Source organism: Artemia franciscana, chromosome 4 (genome assembly GCF_032884065.1).
Source record: "Artemia franciscana chromosome 4, ASM3288406v1, whole genome shotgun sequence".
NCBI lineage: Eukaryota > Metazoa > Arthropoda > Branchiopoda > Anostraca > Artemiidae > Artemia > Artemia franciscana.
The window spans coordinates 819746-843355 of record NC_088866.1 but is presented as its reverse complement, the minus strand read 5'-3'; the positions used below and the strand labels follow the sequence as shown (position 1 = coordinate 843355).

The following is a 23610-nucleotide window of genomic DNA, read 5'->3' as shown; positions in this document are numbered from 1 at the left end:
CGAGGGTACAAACCCCCTCGTATACATAATAAAAATATAAGGTTATGAAAGTTTGTTACGTAAGTTAATTCTTAAGTTACGTATATTTTTTAATAATAAAAACGTTCGTTAAAAATTAAAAGTTCTAGTTGCCTTTTTAAGTAACCAAAAAATTGGAGGGCAACTAGGCCTCCTTCTTCACCCCTTATTTCTCAAAATCGTCTGTTCAAAACTAAGAGAAAGCCATTTAGCCAAAAAAGAATTAATATACAAATTTCATTTTAATAATTTATGTGCGGAGAGCCAAAACCAAACATGCATTAATTCAAAAACGTTCAGAAATTAAATAAAAAAAACTAATTTTTTTAGCTGAAAGTAAGGAGCGACATTAAAACTTAAAACGAACAGGAATTACTCCGTATATGAAATGGGTTTTCCCCTCCGCAATCCCTCGCTCTTTACGCTAAAGTTTGACTCTTTGCCACAATTCTACTTTTTAAAACAATTAAAAGCTTTAGCGTAAAGAGCGAGGGATTGCGGAGGGGAAAACCAATTTCATATACGGAGTAATTCCTGTTCGTTTTAAGTTTTAATGTCGCTCCTTACTTTCAGCTAAAAAAATTAGTTTTTTTTATTTAATCTTTTATCATGAATCCTTTAGCCATAGGTTATGTATTCTTTATTTGGAAGCTCAATTACTACAAGTCAAAAGCATCGAAACTTAAATGAATATGTGACTATTGACCGTGTGGTATTTATATTATTTTGAAAAAACAGTCCCCTTGCCTCCTCCAATTTAGTTTTTAATACTGTTCCTTACTATTACAGAGAATGTTCGCATAATTACTTAGCGAAATATTTGCAATGTACCATCGACAGTTTCATATAACAAAAGACCCTTTTTCATCTTTTAAGTGTGTTACATGGCTTTGGAGAGTGACTGATTGAGGGCCTATACACGGGCACCAGCTTCATCCATATTGAATATTGCTACACTTTACGCGTTGTAAATACGGGATAGAATCACAGGGACTCTGGTAAGAAAATGGTCCAAAGCAGCACCAATACTTCGATGCGCTTTGTTTTGGAAAATGGCATATAGGAAACCGGAAAAAAGAATTGAACACAAAAATACTTATTGGTGACTACCAAATAAATAAGCTTAGAGTGTTCAGGAAAGAGCGCAAAGAATCTTTACCGGGAGAACAACATGTGCTACTTTGTATAAGATCTAAAGATCGCTTATTGGCTAGTATCATGCAGTCGTAACGAAACCATATGCTAGAAGAGAGGTTAGACGATGACAGGCAAGATGAGACAGGCCAGATGACAGGCCAGAAAGATAAGCCAGAAGATGATAGAAGAAATTTGTGCACAAGCAGCACTAATACATAAGCACATTTGTTTTGCAAAATATCTTAGAGAAATTTTAAAAAAAGTGTTGAAAACAAAATAACGTACCGATGACTTCTTATAAGATGAAGTTCATAGGTTCCAAAACGCTGTGAGGAATCTTTACCAGGAGGAAAAAATTCTGCTGCTTTGCAGAAGTCCTGAAGATTACTGTTTAGTTTTTGCAAAGTCTTTGCCTCTTGTCTAACACGGTTGGTTAGACTTCTCTCAAGCTTCCTAAAAAATATAAGGTTAGAAAGAACTGGCTTCTTTTTGCCCTTCCCTGAAAAATACATCTTTGATTTCAACTTGTTGCTTTCATAATAATTACAGCTACTTTGTCAGATTTATTTCTGTCTTTTGACGATTCCTGACATCTCTGTTTTGATTCGGTTTTTAAAAAAAAATTAGTTATTATTATGGAGGTAAATATTGAAATTGACGCTTCAAACGAATAGAAATTATTTCTTTTCAGATTAAGCAAGAGATATCTACAAAACTAGCTAGAAAAAACTAACTCACGATATTATCTAATATCCGTGAAGCATTTTGAAAGTTGCACTTTACTGAAAACACGAAAGCAACACTAAAATAAAGATGTTCTTTCAGATGTAGAAAAATCCATAAGTAGTCTTCCTAAAATAAAAGGACAAATTTATAAGGCTTTGAATAGTCTTTCAGCGAATATAAAATCGATATAATTTAGCACACAATTATAACAGTTAAGCGAGCATATGAAACCACGAGACTTCCTATCCCCACTTATTGGTCTGGCTCAAAATAAAATTTGAACCGATGAGCTTTCAGCAATTATTATCATTATAAATAAAATATGCAATTTAATTTTAATATTTCTTTCCAATACTGTTCAAGACAAATAGAGTTCCACTGCAAAGAAAAAAAAAATACAGTGAAATAAAATCTTGACCTGATTATCTTCCATCATCAGTTCAAGATTTTATAATTTTTCGTCATCAGTTTCGTAATATAATTCGTTTTCAGTGAAGCACCAATGACGCAGTAGACTTTAGACTTGTACAAACAGGGAAGGGGGCAGTATCCAAACTCTTGTTTTTAGTGAAGCTATATTTGTCTTGAATAGCCCTGGAAAAAAATAATACAATTCAACTGAATATTTGATGCATAGTTATATTAATTCAAAATTTAATTTTAATGTAATTCTTATGTTTATTTTTAATGTTGTAACAAGAAGAAAGAAAATATTTGTAATATAAATCGTGTTCACAAAATCGGTAATGACGCAGTAATTTTTAGACTTTTACAGTGAGAGAAGGAGGCAAAACCCATACTCTATTTTGTAGAGATTTTTGCTCGTTTCAAACTTGATTTGCATATTCAATTCAAGTTTCATTTTACTGGTTATAATATTTATTTACTTAATTAGTACATATTGTATGTTTGTTTGCTATAAATGTTTATTGTGTTGTGACAGCAACACTAGGATTTTGTCTTGGTTTTTTTTGTGTGCGTTTTTTTTTGTTTTTTTTTCTATGTGTCCGATCTCAGCTTATTCCTGGAAACTGGTAAGGGTCTAACCTTTGCGGTTTTCATGAAAAATGTGTACCTCAGGCCGGATTGATGAATATGACATTACATTTTGGAAAGCTCCACAGAACTCTTGCCTGGGGCCAAATAGGATGGTTTTTGCTTGTCCATGAGCCTAGAGCCTAAAAGCCATATATTGCCAGAGCCTATGGTGTGCGAAATGAAGTGGAGTTATATAGCCTATGTCAAAGAGGAATATCTGAAGTTGTACAGCAAAGCTTTCGTTTCATCAAAGCATGTTTTTGCTTTCGAGTGGAAAACACCGTTCTAGCAGGCAAGCAGGCAGGCACCACTTTCAAATTGAAGATAGACTAAAATCTATAAGTTTTAAATATATGCGACAGTTACCCGGCCCCACAGCCAATATATCTTCTTTGATTGATAAATAGATAAGGGGCAAGGTAAAGTGATAAATAAGGGCAGCTTCAGTGATTTATGGAATAAAAAATTGTAAATAAGTTTGTTTGGGGGAGCCATGGGGAGAGGGCCAGGGGAAAGTCCCTATGATTTATCGTTGATAATTTCTGGGGGAGGGAGGGGTTTCGGGGCATGGAGTGACAGGGGCTCGCTCCCATAAGTTTCGGAGTAAAATATTGTTGATAACTTGATTTTGGGGCGTTCAGTCCATGGAGGGCCAGGTGTGAGGTCCCATAATTTTTTGCATAAAATATCATTTTATATACAATTATTATCGTTTTTATATACAATTTATTCATTTTTGGGAGGCGTGGGGTCGGATCAGGCAGAGAAGGCCAGGGGTCAGCTCAATATATATATATATATATATATATATATATATATATATATATATATATATATATATATATATATATATATATATATATATATATATATATACATATATAGTTTTGGAATATAATATCGTATATAAGTATTTTGAGTGGGGTGGGGGTTTGTTTTATCTAATCTTTAAACAATTTTCAAGACCCTCGCATAAGAACCTTATATGCCTTAGGACATTACAGACAACACTTCCCCCAGGGCTCGGGGGGATGGTGACCCCGGAGTTTTTGTTATTCGATCTTTCGACCTGTTTTAACAATATGGCTATCTCAACAATGCGATCAGATGGATTTGGGGTTAAAAAAGCAGGAGGGCTCGTTGCCCTCCGGTCTCTTTTTACTCTTAAAAAGCAAATTAGAAATTCCATTTTTCAATAGCCTACAATGAACCCCTGATAAAGTTATATAATCATTTCTTCCATAAGAACCTTATATGCCCCTGGGGTGCAATTCACAACACTTGCCCCTGGGTTCTCGGGGATTGTGTAAACCCAGGAGTTTTTATTGTATGATTTGTGTCTATTTTGGACAAAATTAAAATCTCAAGAATTTGATCGGAAGCCCTTGAGGAAAAGACGGTTAATCGGAGGGGCTAGTTGTCATCAGCTGACTTTGTACTCTCAAAAAGGGAAGTATAACTTTAAATTTCTAGTCATTTGAGTCCCTCCTGAAGTTTATCTCTTCAATAAATCCTCCCAAGCCTCCGGGCATAAGTTACAACCCTTCCCTCGGGCTCTGTAGGAGGGAGGAGGTTTTATGTTGACCCCAAAGTTTTTATTATCTAATTGTTGGACTGTTAAAAAAATGACTATCAAAAAATTTTGAGTGAATGCGTTTGGGAAAATAGGGTGCGTGTGAAGGGGGTGGGGGTTGATACCCTCCTTTCACGTTTCATTTTTAAAAAGCTAACTATAATTTTTAGTTTTCAATCGACTGAGCCAGCTCAGGAGTTTATTAGACCATCCCTTATACAAAAGCCTTATATGCCCCCGGTGCTTAACTTACAGCACATGCCTACTGGCTCAGGGGTTGGGTCAAACCGAGAGTTTTTCTTATTTGATCTTTAAACTATTTTGAAGAAAATAGAGGGGGGCTGTGTTATCCCTGAAGTTTTTTTAGTGGATTTTTGGTCAATTCTGAACAAAATGGCTATATAAGAAATTTGATCAGACAAATTTGGGAAGAGAGGGTTGACGGGGAAGGCTCCATCGCTTTACTTTTGAGTCTTAAAAAGGGAGCTACAACTTTAAATTTATAATCATTTGAGTCTCCTCTGAAGTTTATACGACCATCTTCCATCTTCCATAAAACCTTATATAACTCCAGGGTAAAAGTAACGACCCATAGTTCCTCTGCGTCCTAGGGGGGAGGGGGTAAGTCGACCCAGAAATTTTCATAATTTGATCGTTGGACTATTTCAAAGAAAACGGCTATCTCAAATCCATTACATGCATTTAAGGAAAAGAGGATGTACGGGGGAGATAGATACCCTTCGACCAATTTTGACTATTAGAAATATAACTGGAATTTTCAGTTTCCAATCAAATAATCTACCTCTGAGCTTCTCTTACACAAAAACCTTATATGCCCCCGGGGCATAACTTAAACACTTGCCTCTGGGCTCTGGGGCGTAGTGTCTACCCTAGAGTTTTTGTAATCTGATATATGAGCTATGTTCAGTGAAGTAAAATCTCAAAAATTCATTGAGTGAGTTTAGGAAGAAGACGCGTTAGCGGGGGCTAGTTGACATCCGATCTCTTTTGACTCTTATAAAATTAACTAAAACCTTCAATGTCCAATCAAGTGAGCTCCTTGTGAAGTTTATACGAGCATCCCTTTCATAAAAATCATTTATACCCCCAGGGCATAACTTACGACGCCTGCCCCTGAGCCCTGGGAGACTGTGTCCATCCAAGAGTTTTTGTTACATAATTCTTGACCTGAGATTAAAATTTTATCAGAAGAATTTTGGGGAAAAAAGGGCGTGGGTGCTATTTGCCCTACGATCACTTTTGACTTTTAAAAAGAGGTTCTATAACTTACAATATCCAAACGAATAAGCCCCCTCTGAAGTTTATACGACGACCCCTTCCATATGAAGTGCCTCTGGGAAAAAAATAAATAAGTAATAATAAAACATTAGAGCCGTATGGCCTTTACTGTAGGCAGCGCTATAGAATTGCCTCTGATATTAGCGAAAGCTGATCCTAGCAGTAGGCGCAAAAGGTCTGCTCACAGTCATGCTAAATCTGATCAACTCTTAAAAATTTTCTTACCCCACCCTTTTTCATCTTTCTTTTGAGTCTTGACTTTTGAATGATTCAAAATATCTGCCTACTCCCATACTACAATCTAGTCACATTTCCTTTATTTTACATCATCCTTCGGGCTTCGGGGCCAATTATATCTCTTTTTTTAATATGATTTTATCCAGATACTAATGAAAGCTACTCTACCCCCCCCCTCGTGTATGTTCATATTCACTTCCAAATTTCTAACTACCCGACAAATCATGGGCAGTCCAAAAGCGCTGCCTAAGTAAAGAGCAATGTGGGCACAATATATTTTTTTTTTACCAGGGCACTTAGTATCGAATGAGTTGTTGTAGGAAGTCCAATAAGAGCTCATTTGATCGGAAATTGAAAGGGCTTGTACCCGTTTTAATGGTCGAAAATGACTGGAGGGCAACATACACCCTTTCCAAGCTTACCATTTCCCTAAACACATGCAATCAAAACTTTGAGATATCGATATTGTCCAACGTAGTTGAAAGGTCTTGAAATTATGACTTTGAGGATGACACCTCCTCAGGGTAAGGGTTGTCAGTTTAAGTTCTGGGGGCATACAATGTTTATATAGAAAAGGTGATCGTATAAACTTCGGAAGGGACTCATTGGATTGCTAATCAGAAGTTTTAGTGCCCTTTTAGAGATTCAGATATGAGGGTAAGTGCCCCCATCCACACCTCATATATTCCCAAAATATATTTGCTAAAGATCTTGAGATAGCTATTTTGTTCAACGTAAATGAAAGGTCCTAAAATTATGTCTTTTAGGATGAAAGCCCCTAGAGCCCAAAGGACAAGGGTACCTAAAATGAATCTGATAGAATTTTCGAATGGCTTTGTTGTCGGAGAAACTTCGAAAAAGGCTCATTCTATTGGAAATTGAATGGGCTAGTGCTGTTTTTAATAGTTCAAAGTGATTGAAAGGCAGCTAAACCCCTCCCACGCCCTCCCTTTCCCCAGGCAAATCCAATCAAAGTTTTGAGATAGCTATTTGTTTAAAATAACTGGAAGCTTCGGAAATTATGTATTAGAGGATGAAAACTCCACCAGACCCTTCAGGGCAAGGGTTGTAAGTTATGTTAGGAAGGATATCATATAATTTTCGGAGGGGGCTCATTAGATTGGTGCTCAAACATTCTAATGCCTTGTTTAAGATTCAGAGTGATCGGAGGATGGACACCCCCTCCCAACACCTCGTATTTTCCCGAAATGTGTCTGACAGAAATTTTGAGATGGCCGTTTGTTGTGATAGAACCTCGAAAAGAGCTCATTCGATTAGAAATTACAAGGACTAGTGCCCCTTTTAATAATCAGAAGTAACTGGAGGGCAATCAACCCCTTCTACTACGGCCACAATTTCCCCAAACCATTTTTTCAACATAATTGAAAGGTCCAGAAAGTATGTCTTTAAGATGACAAACCCCCCAGAGCCCTTAGGGTAAGGGTTATAAGTTATGTCCTGGAAACATATAAGGTATATATAAAAATGGTCATTGTGTAAAATTCAAAGGGGTCTCATTGGATTGGTGATCAGAAGCACTAATGCCTTTTGTAAGATTGAGAGTGATATGAGAGTGGATACCACTCCCACATCTCGTACTTTCCTATAATTCATCGGATAGAAATTTTGAGATGGCCATTTATTGTCGTAAAAACTTAGAAAGAGCACATTCGATTGGAAATTGAAAGGGCTAGTGCCCTTTTTGATAGTCGAACGTATTTGTAGGGCAATAAGCCCCCCTCCCACACCCAAGATTTCCCCAAGCACATTCAATCAAAATTTTTTAGATAGTCATTTTGTTCAACGTAATTGAAAGGTTCATAAATTATGTTTTGAGGATAACCTACTCCCAGAGCCCTCAGGGCAAAGTTTCTAAGCTATGCCCTGGGGGAATATAAGATTTATATAGAAAAGGTGATCGTATAAACTTCGGAGAGGGGCTCATTGGGATGACAATCAGAAGTTCTAGTTCCTTTTTAAGACTGAGAGTGATCAAAGGTTGAACACCCCTCCATCCTCGTATTTTCACGATCACGATCGTATTTTCAAGGATTGTAAGGTATGCCCTTGGGGCATATAAGATTTCATAGGCTGCGCAATAGGGCTGCCTAAGTAAGGAGCGATGTACTCACAATGCATTATTTTTTTTTAGACCAGGGCACTTGGTATCGAAGGAGTTGTCGTAGAAACTTCGAGAAATGCTCATTCGATTGTAAATTGGCTTATACAGAAAAGGTTAGCGTTTAAAATTTGGAGGAGGCTCATTCAAATCAATCAAATTTTGATATAGCCATTTTTTCAGCGTAGTTAAAAGGTATTGAAATTATTTCTTTGACAGCCCCCATACCTTATCTAGACAAGAAAATAATATACACTTTACGGAAAAAATCACTGTGGATTGTCAGTTTAGCATACATATACCGATAATTCCTTGAAGTTTTAATTATTTTTATTTATTAAAGTTAAAAAAGTTAAAACATTTTTAACGTATTTTGTCGTTCTAAGTCGTAGGATGAAAGGATTGAATGGCTCTTGAATCTTCAACGGTAAATTTAACACAAAAAAGATATTTTGGTTTAAAAAAAAAAACAAGACAAGATAAGTTTGTTCTAAAACAAGATTAATAACTGATAATTGTATATTATAGCTATTATAGCTATTAAACTATTATATTAAGATATTTATATTTTCTGATGTGCTAAATTACTGATGTTTTGACATAGCCATTTGTTCAAAAGCAGTCCAAACGTCACATAGCAAGGCCTTTGGGATTGAAAAAGCCCCCCAGAGTCTGGGGGCAAGGGTTGAAGCTTATATCTCGGGGGCAAATAAGCTTTTTGTGAAAGGTGTGGTTGTTTGAACTTCAGACAAAGCTCATTTGATTGGAAATGTATAGATCTAGTTTCTTCTTCAGATTGAAAATTGATGTAGGGCAACTCCCCCACCTCCCTGACGACCTGTTTTCCCCAAACGCATCAAATCAAAATTGTGAGATAGCCGTTTTATTCACAATAGTCCAAAGAGCACATAGAAATGCCTTCCAAGTGGACACAACCCTCCAGAGCTCAGGTGTAAGGGCTGTAAGTTATGCCCCGGGCATATAAGGTTCAATGGATAGGTTTTCAAAGAGCATAGATAGAATCTTTTGGGAGTGATATTAAGTTTTATTTTTCAAGGCTATTGCAGAAGCTATACAATTAAATTAAAAAATACTGTTTCTGTCAGAATTAACAATTGTTGAAAAAGTTTCTCTAACATACAAATAGCAATCCATTCTATGGATTATACTATGGATATACCATACTAAATGTTAGTTTTTCCATGAAAAAGAATATGTCGACAAAAAAAACAAACAGAAATTAATTTAAAATTTTTTCCACAATGTCAGGACTTTTGAAGAATAAATATCAGTATATGTCAATTAAACTGACAATCCACGGTTATTTGTTTTTGTTGTTGTTTTTTTTGGGGGGGGGGTCATTGAAGTGCAAATTTTGTTTTGGTCTTGAGAAGGCATGGGGGTTATCAGCCTTACTCAAGTTAATTTTGGCTCGTTTTGAGTTTGACTTCGCTATTTAATTTCTGTTCGTTTTGAGTGTCCATTGTTTATTTTAATTTTTGCTTATGCTTGGATTAATGGAGCTCTTCACTTTTCTTCGGAAAATTTGTTTTGTGGAAAAAGTTTTTAAAATTAATACTTAAAAAGACTATAGTTGACTAATACATAAAACTCTTAAACTAACTACGGCAAAATTGGAACAGGAAACTAGACAATAGGAAAGTCCCCTTATATTTACGAAATTAGCATATACTCAAGAAATCATTACTTTATATATATTTTAAAATAATCAAAAAAGCCATAAGAACAGAAATTAACACACGACAATTCATTAAATGAATCTGATATGGCAAAAATTAACTCTCTCAAATCAAAAGGGGAGACTCAGGAACGAAAAACTCAACATACCGTGACTAAAACTTTCTCAATTCAAGAATCACAATTTTTTTTCAAGATTTATCTAGCCTTGATGTTGCTTTAACAATGTGACAAAATACAGCCTTTAAATTTATGGTATATTAACAACTTTCACCACTCGCATCTCAAGAATGATACCTTTTTTTCAAAATTTCGCAATTCTTATTTCGCTTTTTCAATAAAACTAACCTCCCTATCCCAGAATTTTTGGAAAAAAAAATACCTTTTCATATTTCAAGAAATATGACCCCTTTTCACCATTTCAAAGTTCTTTTAATTTTCGGCAACAAAATTCTTCCCAATTTAAGCATTTAAACAAATTTCACATTTTCAACTTCTAAAAAGCATGAATTTTTAGATTTTCATAACAAACCCCTTCCTGTTTCCAGAATCACAGCTTTTTTCATATTGTCAGAAGTTTACTACAAAATTGAATTCCATGGAATTTATGTTAAAAGAGAAACGCACCACCTACCAGCAGCATAGACTACGAAACTGGGAAGCTATATAGTAAGCCTTGTAATAGTTGTAAACTGACTGACCGCATAAAAATTTTGTCCACAGCAATATCATTGGTATCGACTGGGGAAGTTTGAGGCATTGTGCTCCTAAAATTTGGCCCCTATCCAAGATTTTTTGGAATACGTTTTTTCGGTGTTTTCGCTTACAAAGTACCTTTTTAGTATTTTCTTCCAAATATACAAAAACGTCTCACCCCCCCCCTCCTCACCCACCACTAGTGTCTGGAAGTTAACATCATTCAGTATTATAGTATTACTCAGGCCAGAAATATTATTTCCTGCAGAAGATGGCATAAGTTGGCCATTTGATCTGGCACTATATTTTTTATCAAACAGTTCGTGGCAATGAACTGTAGTAAGGAGCGACCCGGCTGAATAGTAAACGAAACTCTAAAAAACTGAATTTTGATACTAATAGACACATAAAAAGAGTTGGATTTTTATAATGATTTTAAATATGTAAGTTTAATCAAATTTAGTCTTACCCATCAAAAGTTACGAGCCTGAGAAAATTTGCCTCATTTTGGAAAATAGGGGGAAAATACCCTATTAAAGTCATAGAATCTTAACAAAAATTACACCTTCGCATTCAGCGTATCAGAGAACCCTACTGTAGAAGTTTCAAGCTCCTATCTACGAAAATGTGGAATTTCGGATTTTTGCCAGAAGACCGATCACAGTTTTTTAGTGTTTTAAAAAGTAAAGTTGAGAGAAAGAGTCAAACTTTAGCGTAAAGAGCGGGGTGTTGAGGAGGGAAAAGTCACTTTAATATACGGAGAAATTTCTGTTCGTTTTAAGTTTTAATGTTGCTCCTTACATTCAGTTAAAAACTTGTTTTTTTTTTTTATTTAATTACTGGAAAAGAGTGCTTTAACTTTAACTTTCTGTTTGAATGAGTCATACTCCAAACTCTACGATCCTAGGTTAAAATATTGGAAGCTATAGTAACAACCACGGCTATGATTTGTGGGTGCTCTGAAAGGCTGATGAAAATATGCAGGATGTTTTCTAGAGAACTTGTCTAAAGACGATGTCATGTGTAACTTCGACTGATCGATGCCAAATCAATGGCGGTGCAAAAAAATTAGTTAAATCCGACCCGCTAGGATTGTAACCAAGGAAAGGCCAAGATGAGTAGGTCACGTTATAAGGAGGAAAGAAGATTGATTACCAAAGATGGTGCGTTTTGGACATCCATGTTGGGCCAAAAAAAATTCGTCCGTGGATAGGGTATGAATAAGACATAAAAATACTAAAAGGGAATTGTAACTTCAAGGAGGGTGGGAGCATGGAGCAAATATTTGAACAGCCACAGAATTCAGATGGTTTGGCGATACAATGAGCTGTAAGTTGTAATAAATTAGTAACAATACTTCCTAAGGAAGTATTCTTAAGGAAGTTTTTTATTGTTTTAAATAGTAGAGTTGTGAGAAAGAGCCAGGTGTTGAGGAGGAGACAACCCTTTTCATATACGGAATAATGTATGTTCGTTTTAAGTTTTAATATCGCTCCTTACTTGCAGTTGAAAAACTTGTTATTTATTTAATTCTCGGAAAAGGTCAATTTTTACCGTATAGCTTGGGGAGTTTCAGAAATTTTACAACTCCAGGAAAACCACTAAAGTGATAATAAACTTGGATAGATGTTGTAAAGGTACCTTCTAAAGGTGTTGTAGAGCTTCACATCTGCCTTTAACCATTTTTGTAGCAGTACCGTCTCCTTTTCTGAAATTTTGTGCTTCTTTCTTGTTCTTCTACGAAGTTTTGGCACATATAACATTTGTCCAATATGACTTCTAAGTAAGTTTTTCAACAAAATTATTGACTCATCAAAATAGTCTGATATCATTACTAAGTTAAACTGATTGTCAATCTCATTTATAAATTTATCTATAGCTGTATCGTTTTCGAATAATTCTGGTTCAAATCCGAGCGTAAATGATAATTGATTTCGTCCAAAAAAGTTTAGCAGCCTATTGTCTTTAATTGTATTATTTTCTAATTTATTCAAAAACATTTCGAAAGAAGAGACATTATAATGTTCTCGTAAATCCATAAAATGAAACATTGATTCAAATTGATCAACAGGGTTTCTTAATATTGTTACATAGTTCGAGTCTTCTCCAATCAGTTTCTTAATGTTGGCAAAATTCCACCTCTCATCTTCAACAAAAATGTCAAAATTTGAAATATTTCCAGAAATAGACGTTTCGAAATCCTTAAATGCTATAGATTTTGACTTCCAGTCGTAATAACTTCCATAAAAGTAGGATAACCTAAAACAAGAAAAAAGGGCTTAAATCTTCAGGTGCTTTCAAACCAAATCGTAGCACACAAGGTCAGTTCTTAAGTAGGCTACCAAGAAGGCCTAAATAGATTTGATTTATGATATCCATGCAAATAGACGAAGTTCTTTGCGCCCTTACGGAAGACAATTTCCAGGGAAGCTCCCAGAAGTGGAAAAATTGTCAGAATATGTGTTTATTCAGCATTGAACTAGTTTAAAAGAGATCTATACAACAGTCTGCATTTCTATCCATTTTTAAACTATGGTTTTACAACTTTCCTATCAGACACTATCCTATCCTGCCTATCCTGCATCAGACACATACTTAATATACTTTCTGAGGGTAATGTTTTCGCAAAACCCCATGCTGTGGACAAGAATCTCAAGATCATGGAGAGAATCCCAAGAATTGTCACCACTGAGTCACTGCAATGTACAAAGGATGTAAGACACAATTTATACTGAAAATTTATGTAGGTCAAGATACATATCTACTAGCCTTATTACTTGAGGTCTTTTACAGTTTATATATTTGAATGTGCTCGATCAGGCTGTAAAATCATGTTATATTCTATAATATTAGGGATGGATAAAGATTTAAGGGGTTCTTAAGGGGGGCATAGATAAAAATTTGTCTTCCTGTTTGGTATTTCTAACCCTCTGCTCTTGTAGTTACTGCAACTTTGGAGCATCTAGGGGGGGGGGTTGTCTCTAAAACCGCCTCCTAAAACCGCCTCCTAAATCCGCTCCTGTATAATGCATATATTATGTGACGTACAATATGTAATGTATATAATAGCAAATATGTTATAGAGCCTCTGACTTTCATAAGCTCTGTACAGGTATTTTAGTGGAAACAGGGTGTTAAATTTGCAATCATCTGTAAAAAGAAATTCACTAGAGCTTGCTTTTTAGCATCTTTCTAAACGGAGCAATCAGTTCTTAGGACATCACAGAAACCCTACCTCCCTAGCTAAGTTTGTTTAGTTACTCACTTGTCATTTTACTTGGGAATATGTTTCTGCTTAAGTAATAAAGTCAGGGTCCGTTTCAGATGATTCAAGGCCTTAAAGTTAAATATTCTTCCAAGCATAAAAATACCACAAGTCACCATCAATAAACAAATTAAACCCAAAAAGAACAGAAATTACAATAAATAAAGCGAGCCAAACTCAAAACGAGAAAAAATTAACATGAGTAGGGTTGACAACCCCAATGAATTCTCAAGACCAGAGCATAATTCACACTTTACTGAAAACAAAATACAAAAGGCTTTGATAAATGCTTTAATAAATGAAAAATTAGTAACATTTTAAGGAATATAGACTACTTTTACAAACGAGCAATAATTGTATATTTATTTATTTATCTATGTATTTTTCTTAAAAACAACTCCATATTTTTTTGGGAAAGTTGGCAGCCTGAGATATGATGAGTTTTTTTTATTTTTTTATAAAATAGAGTTGTGAGAAAAAGTCAAACTTTAGTGTAAAGAGCGGAGCGTTGAGGAGGAACAGCCCCTTTCATATACGGAATAATTTCTGTTCGTTTTAAGTTTTAGTGTCGCTCCTTACTTTCAGTTAAAAAAATTGTTTTTTGTTTACTTCATTAGATAAAATCAATTTGCTACGTTATTAAACTTACAGGTTTGAACGCAACTAGTTATATAATGTCAGTAGGAAGGCCCAAAACACGAAAATTTGCAATTACTACAAATAACGATTCTCTATTTTGACGAGGGATTACAACAATTCAACCTAAAAAAGAAAATCAGAAGGTTCAAGCTTAGTATATATCGTTGTTAGAAATCGGACTGGCCTCAATAATCAAATATCTTTTAAAAGACCATTGAAAGATATTAAATCGCGTAAAGAGCGAAAACTGGTAATTGCAAAATTATCTGTATACTTTCAAACAGTTCGTGGTAACGAACTGTAGTATTAGCGACCCGGCTCAATAGTAACCTAAACTCTAAAAAATGGAATTTTGATACCAATAGCTACAGCAAAAGAATTTCATTTTAATGCTGATTTTAAATATATAAGTTTCATCAAGTTTAGTCCTACCCATCAAAAGTTAAGAGCCTGAGAAAATTTAAGTTATTTTAGAAAACAGGGGGAAACACCCCCTAAAAGTCATAGAATCTTAACGAAAATCACACCATCAGATTCAGCGTATCAGAGAACCCTGTTGTATAAGTTTCAAGCTCCTATCCACAAAAATGTGGAATTCTGTATTTTTTGCCAGAAGGCAGATCGCGGATACGTGTTTATTTGTTTGTTTGTTTGTTTTTTTTTCCAGGGGTGATCGTATCGACCCAGTTGTCCTAGAATGTTGCGAGAGGGCTCATTCTAACGGAAATGAACAGTTCCAGTGCCCTTTTTAAGTGAACAAAAAATTGGAGGGCACCTAGGCCCCCTCCCACGCTAATTATTTTCCCAAAGTCAATGGATCAAAATTCTGAGATAGCCATTTTATTCAAAGTAGTCGAAAAACCTTATAACTATGTCTTTGGGTGCGACTTACTCCCCCACAGTCCCCGTGGGAGGGGCTACAACTTACAAACTTTGACCAGGGCTGGGAGGATTTTGGTTGGGGAGGGGTAGAGAAGAGGGGGATATGCCTGTGGGAGCTTTCCATCGAGCAAGTTGTCATGGGGGAAGAAAATTTCCATGAAGAGAGCGCAAGATTTACTAGCATTATTAAACAATGAAAAAAAAACAATGCATGAAAAAAAAACAATGCAAAAAAACAATGCAAAAATAAATATGAAAAAAATTTTTTCAGCTGGAAGTAAGGAGCAGAATTAAAACTTAAAACGAACAGAAATTATTACCCATATGAGGGGCTCACCTCCTCCTAATACCTCGCTCTTTACGCTAAAGTATTTTTAGTAATTTTGAACTATTTATTCTACGGCTTTTGTGATTCAGGGGTCATTCTTAATGAATTGGGACAAAATTTAAGCTTTACTGTAAAGAGCGAGGCACTGAAGAGGGGGTGAACCCCCTAATATATGTAATAAGAACATGAGAATACAAAAGTTCTTTACGTAAGCTAATTTATAAGTTACGTATATCTTTTACTAATAAAAAGAATCGTAAAAAAACTAAAAGTTCTAGTTGCCTTTTTAATTAACCAAAAAATCTGAGGCCAACTACGCTTCCTTCCCCGCTCTTTTTTCTCAAAATCATTCGATCAAAATTATGAGAAAGCTATTTATAAAAAAAAAATTGCAAATTTCGTTTTAATTATTCCTCTGCGGAGAGCCAAAATCAAAATATGCATTGATTCAAAAACGTTCAGAAATTAAATAAAAAAACAAGTTTTTTTAACTAAAAAGTAACTAGAAAGTAAGGAGCGACATTATAACTTAAAACGAACAGAAATTACTTCGTATATGAAAGGGGCTGCTTCCGCATCAACGCCCCACTCTTTACGCTAAAGTTTTTTATTGTTTTAAAAAGAAGAGTTGAGAGAAAGAGTCAAACTTTAGCGTAAAGAGCGGGGCGTTGATGAGGAAGCAGCCCCTTTCATATACGAAGTAATTTCTGTTCGTTTTAAGTTTTAATGTCGCTCCTTACTTTCAGTTAAAAAAAACTTGTTTTTTTATTTATTTAACAAGAGATTACAACGATTCAAAAACCATAAAAAAACCGAAGTTTGAATCTTAGTTGAATTCGTTGTTAGAAATCGGATTTGGTTTAATAATTAAATAACTTTGAAAGACTGCACTATGATAAGACAGCAAATTATCTGCGATTAGAAAACAAGTGACAATGAGAATCTATATACAGATGCCTGCCCCACGCCGGTTGCCGGTGCCCGGCGGCAAAGCCGTCGGTCTCCTTGTACTATCAGTATTTGTATACAGGGGCGTAGTTTCAGCTTTGTATTGGGAGGCAAGAGGAAATACGTATCCGGGAAGTGAATGGACATCGGATATCCTTCAGGGGAAAGGGTTGTTGGAACATCTGTGAAAAAAGGGAGCCCAGATAATGTGTTTTCAAGATGTTTGAAAACTTGTTTTGGGAAATTATTTTATAATGGATACTGAACACTCAACAATAAAGGAGTAAAGGGCGCATGTGTCTTAAGTCTTCATTAGCGTATTTCTCTTCAAATGGTACTGAAGACAAGTTACTATTTAGAAAAGAAGCTACTCGGTTAAAATCGAACCATTACACAATACATAACAAACAATAAACATACACTAAAAAAGCAAAAAAGTTAAGTAGTCTACTGGTGCTCGTTTTATTCAAACTCTCAGCAATAAGTTGCTGCAGACTAAAGTAGTATAGTATAAACAAGCTCTCGGGTGGGCGAAGGTTAATGTCGTATAAACTCGGCTTTTTTCAGCCAGCTTCACCTTTAATTTTCAGTACCTATCCCCCTCCACTTTTACCTATCCCCCTCCACTTTTCCCGATCCTCATGCCCTGCACAGGATACTCAATCTCACAGTAGAACCAAGCGCTATTGTTACAGCCCTATGTATAGTGCTATTCAGTTGCAGTTGCATGTCATTTGAACAAATGAGCAAATACAAAAAGAGCAAATGCACCCTTCGAATTGCCATTGTTAAGACTTTATAAAGAAAAACCATAACCCCCCTCCTTGAACAACAAGAAAAATCACTTATTTGCGTGGGGTGCAGCGATATACTCTTTATTTCTTCGTTGATATCGAGACACTGGGACATCATAGAGAGCTGTTTAATGGCTCATTTGAGAGCTAATTCTTATATATTTTTTTCAATATAACTTAGACTCAATAAAGCCATCATAAAGTGCCATATGGTGCCCTAAAAGTGCAATTTGGTTGAAACATCTGGCAAGGAAAGGCTGGGCTGGACACATGGACATCATAGAGAGCCAATTATGGGCTCATTTATCAAGAGGTTTCTATATTTAATAGTTTTTCATAAAATCGATTTAACAAGGCAGTCACGAAGAGCCATATGGCACCCAAAGGTGCACTTTGGGTTGTTTTTGAGTTTTTCTTTTTTTAATGAAAATAACAAAAAAGGGGCTCGTCCGGTAAAAAAAATGTGCAAACAAATTTCCCCCGGGAAAATATACCCAACCCCTGTGGACATTCTCCTACATGGTAAATGCTCACTGGTAAATTTTACCCGTATATAAAATAGAGACGGTATTTCTAACTTAAAAGTATTCGAAAATAAAATTGGAATTAGTACTTATCCTTTGGGTGCTGTTTGGTAAGAAATATTCAAAAATCTGGACAGTTTTTGGCATCATTACGAAAGAAACCTTTTTATTATAACTTACGAGGAATGGCAGAAGAAATGAATAAATTGAAAGCTAGAGTTTGAAAAGTGTCTTCTCTGTATCTTTGTAAAAAAAAAAAAAAAAAAAAAAAAAAAAAAAAAAAAAAAAAAAAAAAAAAAAAAAAAATCTAGAAAAATTACAAGTCTTTTCTGGTATAAATCAAGGTATGGGGGGTATACATTATGCATTTTTGTGGAAAGGGGGTTCACAATGAATATATGCTTTATGTCTAAAATTCGCTTAGCCAAGCACTACTCGGTCTCTTAGTCCTGCATCTTCCAAGCGATAAAAATAGAAAAAGAGTATGGATTGGTACCACTTACGGATATAAAGGCAAATAATACGGCGTTAGACTTTACAGTTTCTATCAGCGATTCTCATCTCCATTTCCCGGCCCTTCAGCCAGGAAGTGCAATGGGGGATTGGGGGCCAACCATCCTGTGCTTTTGCACACCCTTCCTGTTTACCTTCCCCATATTTCTCCAGGTACCCATTTAGAGCTATGTTGACTCTGGCTGAGCTTACAGAGTCAAGCTACTGACCCCCCGTCCCAAACTAAGTAATTGGGTATACTAGGCTTCGAACCCTTGTCCTCTCAGACAAAGAATCCTGAATTCAGCGCACCAAATAACTCACGGAATGTGCACACAAAAATTTCTAAATTGCGAGAAAAATATACATATATTGTTCAAATTCACTTTGTCTTACTTGCAGCAGACCTTTCATAGATTTTCCATAAGTAGCGCTGCCCTTGCATGAAATGTGACTAACTTCAGTAATAATCCTTAGTGCATTTATGACAATTTTTTTTGAGCTGGTTGAAAGAAATATATTTTGAAAATCGAACATAGCGAGAAGTCAGCATGGTATTATACATACAGGTAGTACTACATTTATGGGTTAGTATGTGAATAAGAAACATTAGGTTGTTAGGCGTTTCAATTACAAATATGTGGATTTGGCGCTAAGTTGCATTTTCAATTAGAAATTGGACGTCAAAAATAAAACAACTGAATGATTCCTGTAGAAGACCCCCTCCCTTCCTCCCATCAACCTCTTGGACTAAACTACAAACAATTTGACATATCTAGCTATACTAGGAATGTTATAATAAAAAGCAACAAGTCTTAATTCCTTTTTTGATGATTTCTTTTCATTTAAGAAATTATATTAAGTGTATATCCACCTTGTTATCCTTCTGTGATCCTATTTGCAGATGAAGAGGTCATATCCACTTTTGAAAGTTTAAAAACAAGAAAAACTTGGTTTATCAGATAGATATTAGGAGGTAAAAGAACTTTAAATATCAGAAAAAGGAAACAATTTGACCTGAGCAAACATGGCACAACAGGAAGTATAGCACATTTAGCACAAGGGGGTATAAATGGTAATTTAGAACATATTAGGAAGTGTAATAGACCTTTGCTTTTCGCCTTTTTTATATTAAAACTAGCATGGATTAATTTTTAAGAAATGCAATTGAAGTAAAGAACAGAGCTAAAAATTTTAACAAGTAACAGTTTAAATATACTTAATAAATTATTTTTTTCTAAATTATTGGGAAGACAACTGCCTCCCCACCCCTTGCTCCTCCCAAACGACGCCACGGTATGTATATTAAACTGACAATCCACGGTGATTTTTTTTTTTTTTTTTTTTTTTTTTTTTTTTTTTTTTTTTTAGTAAAGTGCAAATTATGTTGTGGTTTTGAGAAGGCATGGGGGTTGTCAAACCTACTCATGTTTAATTTTTCCTTGTTCTGAGTTTAACTCATTTATTTATTGTAATTTCTGTCCGTTTTGGGTCTCGTTTATTTATTGATGGTGATGTGTATTTTTTTTTCTTGGAGGATTATTTTACTGTGTTTCAGCTCATTTTTGGTTTAATACAATTTGATATCAATGGATATATAGAAAGAATCGCCTTACTGTAATGATTTTAAATATTTTAGAATTAATAAGTTTAATTTTAAGCCTGAGAAAATTTGCCGGACTTTCGAAAAAATGGCGAAATGCCCCTAAAAAATTAATAAATCTTCATAAAAACTACACCCGCAGATTTAGCGCATCAGAGAGCCCACCGTAGTGGTTTCAAGCCTCTGTCTTCAAAAACGTGAAATTTTGCGTTTTTTGCCCAAAGAAAGGTCACAGATGCGTGTTTATTTTTGTTTTATTCTTTTACCAGGAATGATTGAATCGAACCAGTAGCTCTAGAATTTTGAAACAGGTCTAGTTCGAACGGAAATAAAAAGTTCTAGTGCCCCTTTTAAGTTACCAAAAACTAGACAGCAGCTAGCCCCCCTCCAACGCTCCTTTTTTGCTAAAGTAGTTCGATCAAAATTTTGAGATAGACATTTTGTTCAGCATACCTTAAAAGTCGAATAATCATGCCTTTGGAGATAACAAAACCCCCCAGAGCTCCTGCAGAAAGGTCTTTAAGTTATAAAAACTGTCCAATGTTTACCAACTGTATTTGTTGTTAGGAAGTATGCTTACATTTTCGTGATGGGGGACTGTGAACTTTCTGGGGAGTACAGGGGAGTTGAACTTTTCAGAAGTTCACCCACATTAACCTCTTCTTTCGTTCTGACTACGTGACTCCTTAGGGACGGGTAAGCCAGCTCATCGTTACCGCCTCTGAAGGCGGGAGCAACCTTGATCTCTTAGGGGCAACATTGTAGTTTTTTTGGCACAAAATGGAATAAAACACTACTTTGATGTGGCACAATCAGTTCGCTATTTAAAAAGGGTACAAGGGTAATCTTTCGAATGAGCCTTCCCGATTTTCTAAGGCAATTAACACGAAAACCCCCTGAATATAACAAAAAAAAAAGAAACAAACAAAGAAATAAACATGTGTCGGTGATGATCCTTTTCGACGTCAAGTGTAAAATTCTACATTTTTGTACGTAAGAGCTTGAAAACCTTACAGTAGGGTTCTCTGATGTGTTAAATTTAACTCTGTAGTTCTTTATGAAGATCACATAACCTTTTGCGGGGTTTTCCTCTTTTTTTCAAAAATCAGACAAGTTTTCTTTGTGGGCTTTCTCAGGGGTGGATTCAGGGGTGCCGGGGGGGGCCTTAAGCCCCCAAGATTTTTCTGGCACCCTCATTCATATCCCTTTCTTCTTTCTTTATTTACTCTTTTTTAAGTATACTTGTCAATTTGATCAATTATTCGTAAGTGATTTACCCAATTAACAACAAAAACAAAGCTTTCCTGTGAATGTAAAGAGCAAAATTGAAACTCAAAACGAAAAAAAGAAATAATTATCTTCAGCCGGTTCAGTAGATGGGCATAAAAATCATTGATTGCTGCAAAGAATTTTCTACGAACATGGAACTTTCCCCAATTTCACGAAAATCTTTTGAAAATAAAATTGGTATCTTCGAGACGTTTAATAAACGTGGTAACACAGCTATAGCTATTTGTCAGTTCACAATGACATAGTGAATTGTAGCCTTGTAGATAAAAGTTTAAAATGAATAAAATAAAAAAAAAACTGGATACGAGCATAGAAAGGATAAGAGACGAAGACTGATGGCAGAATGTGCAAGGAGATTGAAGAATATTTTCGGATATTTTGGTAAAATTTCCGAAAATGCCCAGAAATCGAAAGGTAAGATTGGTCTAATAATAAACCCCCTACACCCTCAAAAAAACTATCAATTTTAGTTTTGTGACAAATCAAACAGTGAATGGCCCAATATGGCTTTCGTGTGGATAAATCTATCTATTTATTTATTTTAACTATATAGCTAATTTGGTTGAAATTAGATGAATGAAAGAATTAAAAGCAATTTAGGCCAGGAACAGATACATGAGGTCGGAGGGGGCAACCCTCCTCCTTAGACAGTTCTGGAACATTTATTCCGTTCTTTTTTCTTTTTTTAATCTTTTTTTAAAATAAACTTTTTAATTTGGTGCCCACCTCGAGTCACATTGGTGCCCTTGGTTCAGCAGCCCCCTTACCCAAGATTTTTACTCTTGATCTTTTAGAGATTCAGACACGAAACTGCTTGCACGATCAGTTTACGAGTCATTTCATCATAAAATTATAAGATAAACCTCCTTTTTGATGAAAAATTACTCATATAATTAAACTTACTTGCTAGATCTTCATCTTCAGAATGTGTTTTCTTTTTTTTTTCTTTTTTTGCAGATTTGTTTTATTATCTTTCTTGTGAGTCCGTTGATTTAGGGTAAGATATCCTGGCTTCAATGATGGGAATATGACAAGGCAACTTACAACATTAATTAATGTTAAGGAGTAATTTTTTTTAACTGCCCCTGTCCACTCCTGACTCAAAAAAATTCTTAATTTTAGCTCTGTGACTAATTAAATAGCGTGTGGCCCAATAGGGCTCTCGTATGATAAATCTATCTATCTATTTATTTTAACTATATAGCTAATTTGATTGAAATTAGATGAGTGAAAGCGTTAAAAGCAATTTAGGCCGGAAACAGATCCATGCGGCTAGTGGTTGATCCTTCCCCCAAGATATTTCTGGCCCCCTTATTCTGTTCTTTTTTCTTCTTTTTTAATCTTTTTTAAAATACACTTTTTAATTTGGTGCCCAACTCTAGTCACATTGGCGCCCTTGGTCCAGTGCCCCCCCCCCCAAAAAAAATCTCTAGATCCGCCCCTATGTTTTCTTAGTCATTCCTTGTTTTCAATTTTATCTCAATTTCTCTCATAACAGGTATCTTTTACCTGAAGAAATCATTCCTGTTAATAATGGCCTTTTTAGACTTGCGAGTTGGAATTGTTCTGGGGTGCTTTCTAGTCTAGATTCCTTATCTATGTTCCTTCCTGGTAATGGGATAGGAGTTATGGAGCTTTGTGAGACTTTTGTGAATGCAAATACCCTGAATGCGGCAAATATTCAAGGATACCAAATACTTCAGAAAAACAGATTGAATAATCAGAAAGGAGGACTTAATTTCAACATCTGTACTTCTTTGCATTTTGAATAAATTAAAGATTTTGACTCTCTATATGAGGAAATGCTGTTCGAATTTCTGGTTATTGAAGTCACCATAGCATCTGAAAAAGTTATTTTATGCATGTTATACCGCCCACCTAGTTCTAACACCAAGAAATATTTGGATATATTTGAAGAATTTGCTAAGATGGTCATTTCCAAGAAAAGAAAAATCATTCTCATGGGAGATTTTAACATTGACACTTCTTCAGTAAGTCATGACTCAAGTACTTGTGTGCCTTCGAGTACTCTGGCTACAGACTTCCTTACTAAATCATTGGCTGCTGGCTTTGTTCCATCTTTCTGGATTCCAACTCGGGTTACAAATCAAAATGCATCTATTATAGATAATCAACTTGTAAATTTCCCTGTTGGGTCATGTGACGTAATACTTACGCATGTGTCTGATCATTTTATTCTCATGAGCGAGTTTCTCCGGTATTCCGATGATAAGGGTCAAATGAAAAAACCTAGAAGGATAGGTCAAGGTTCGGTTAAGCTATTAAATGCCAAGTTACTTTGTA

At 35.3% G+C, this 23610-nt stretch overlaps 2 protein-coding genes across 3 annotated transcripts in view; one reads left to right on the top strand and one right to left on the bottom strand.

Moving 5' to 3' along the window:
* The window catches only part of LOC136025825 (galactosylceramide sulfotransferase-like), a 47739-nt gene that overhangs the window by 18678 nt on the left and 5451 nt on the right, over positions 1-23610 (bottom strand). For both annotated transcript variants that reach the window (XM_065701820.1, XM_065701819.1), the window contains exons 2-3: positions 12183-12800; positions 1441-1608 (exon numbers count right to left, since the gene is read on the bottom strand). In XM_065701820.1, the coding sequence (XP_065557892.1) occupies positions 1441-1608; positions 12183-12800 (786 nt within the window). The remainder of the gene's footprint in view (positions 1-1440; positions 1609-12182; positions 12801-23610) is intronic.
* Positions 21564-23610, top strand: part of LOC136025823 (uncharacterized) — a 94293-nt gene continuing 92246 nt past the window's right edge. The window contains exon 1 of the mRNA XM_065701818.1: positions 21564-21720. Within this exon, the coding sequence (XP_065557890.1) occupies positions 21703-21720 (18 nt within the window). The 5' untranslated portion in view covers positions 21564-21702. The remainder of the gene's footprint in view (positions 21721-23610) is intronic.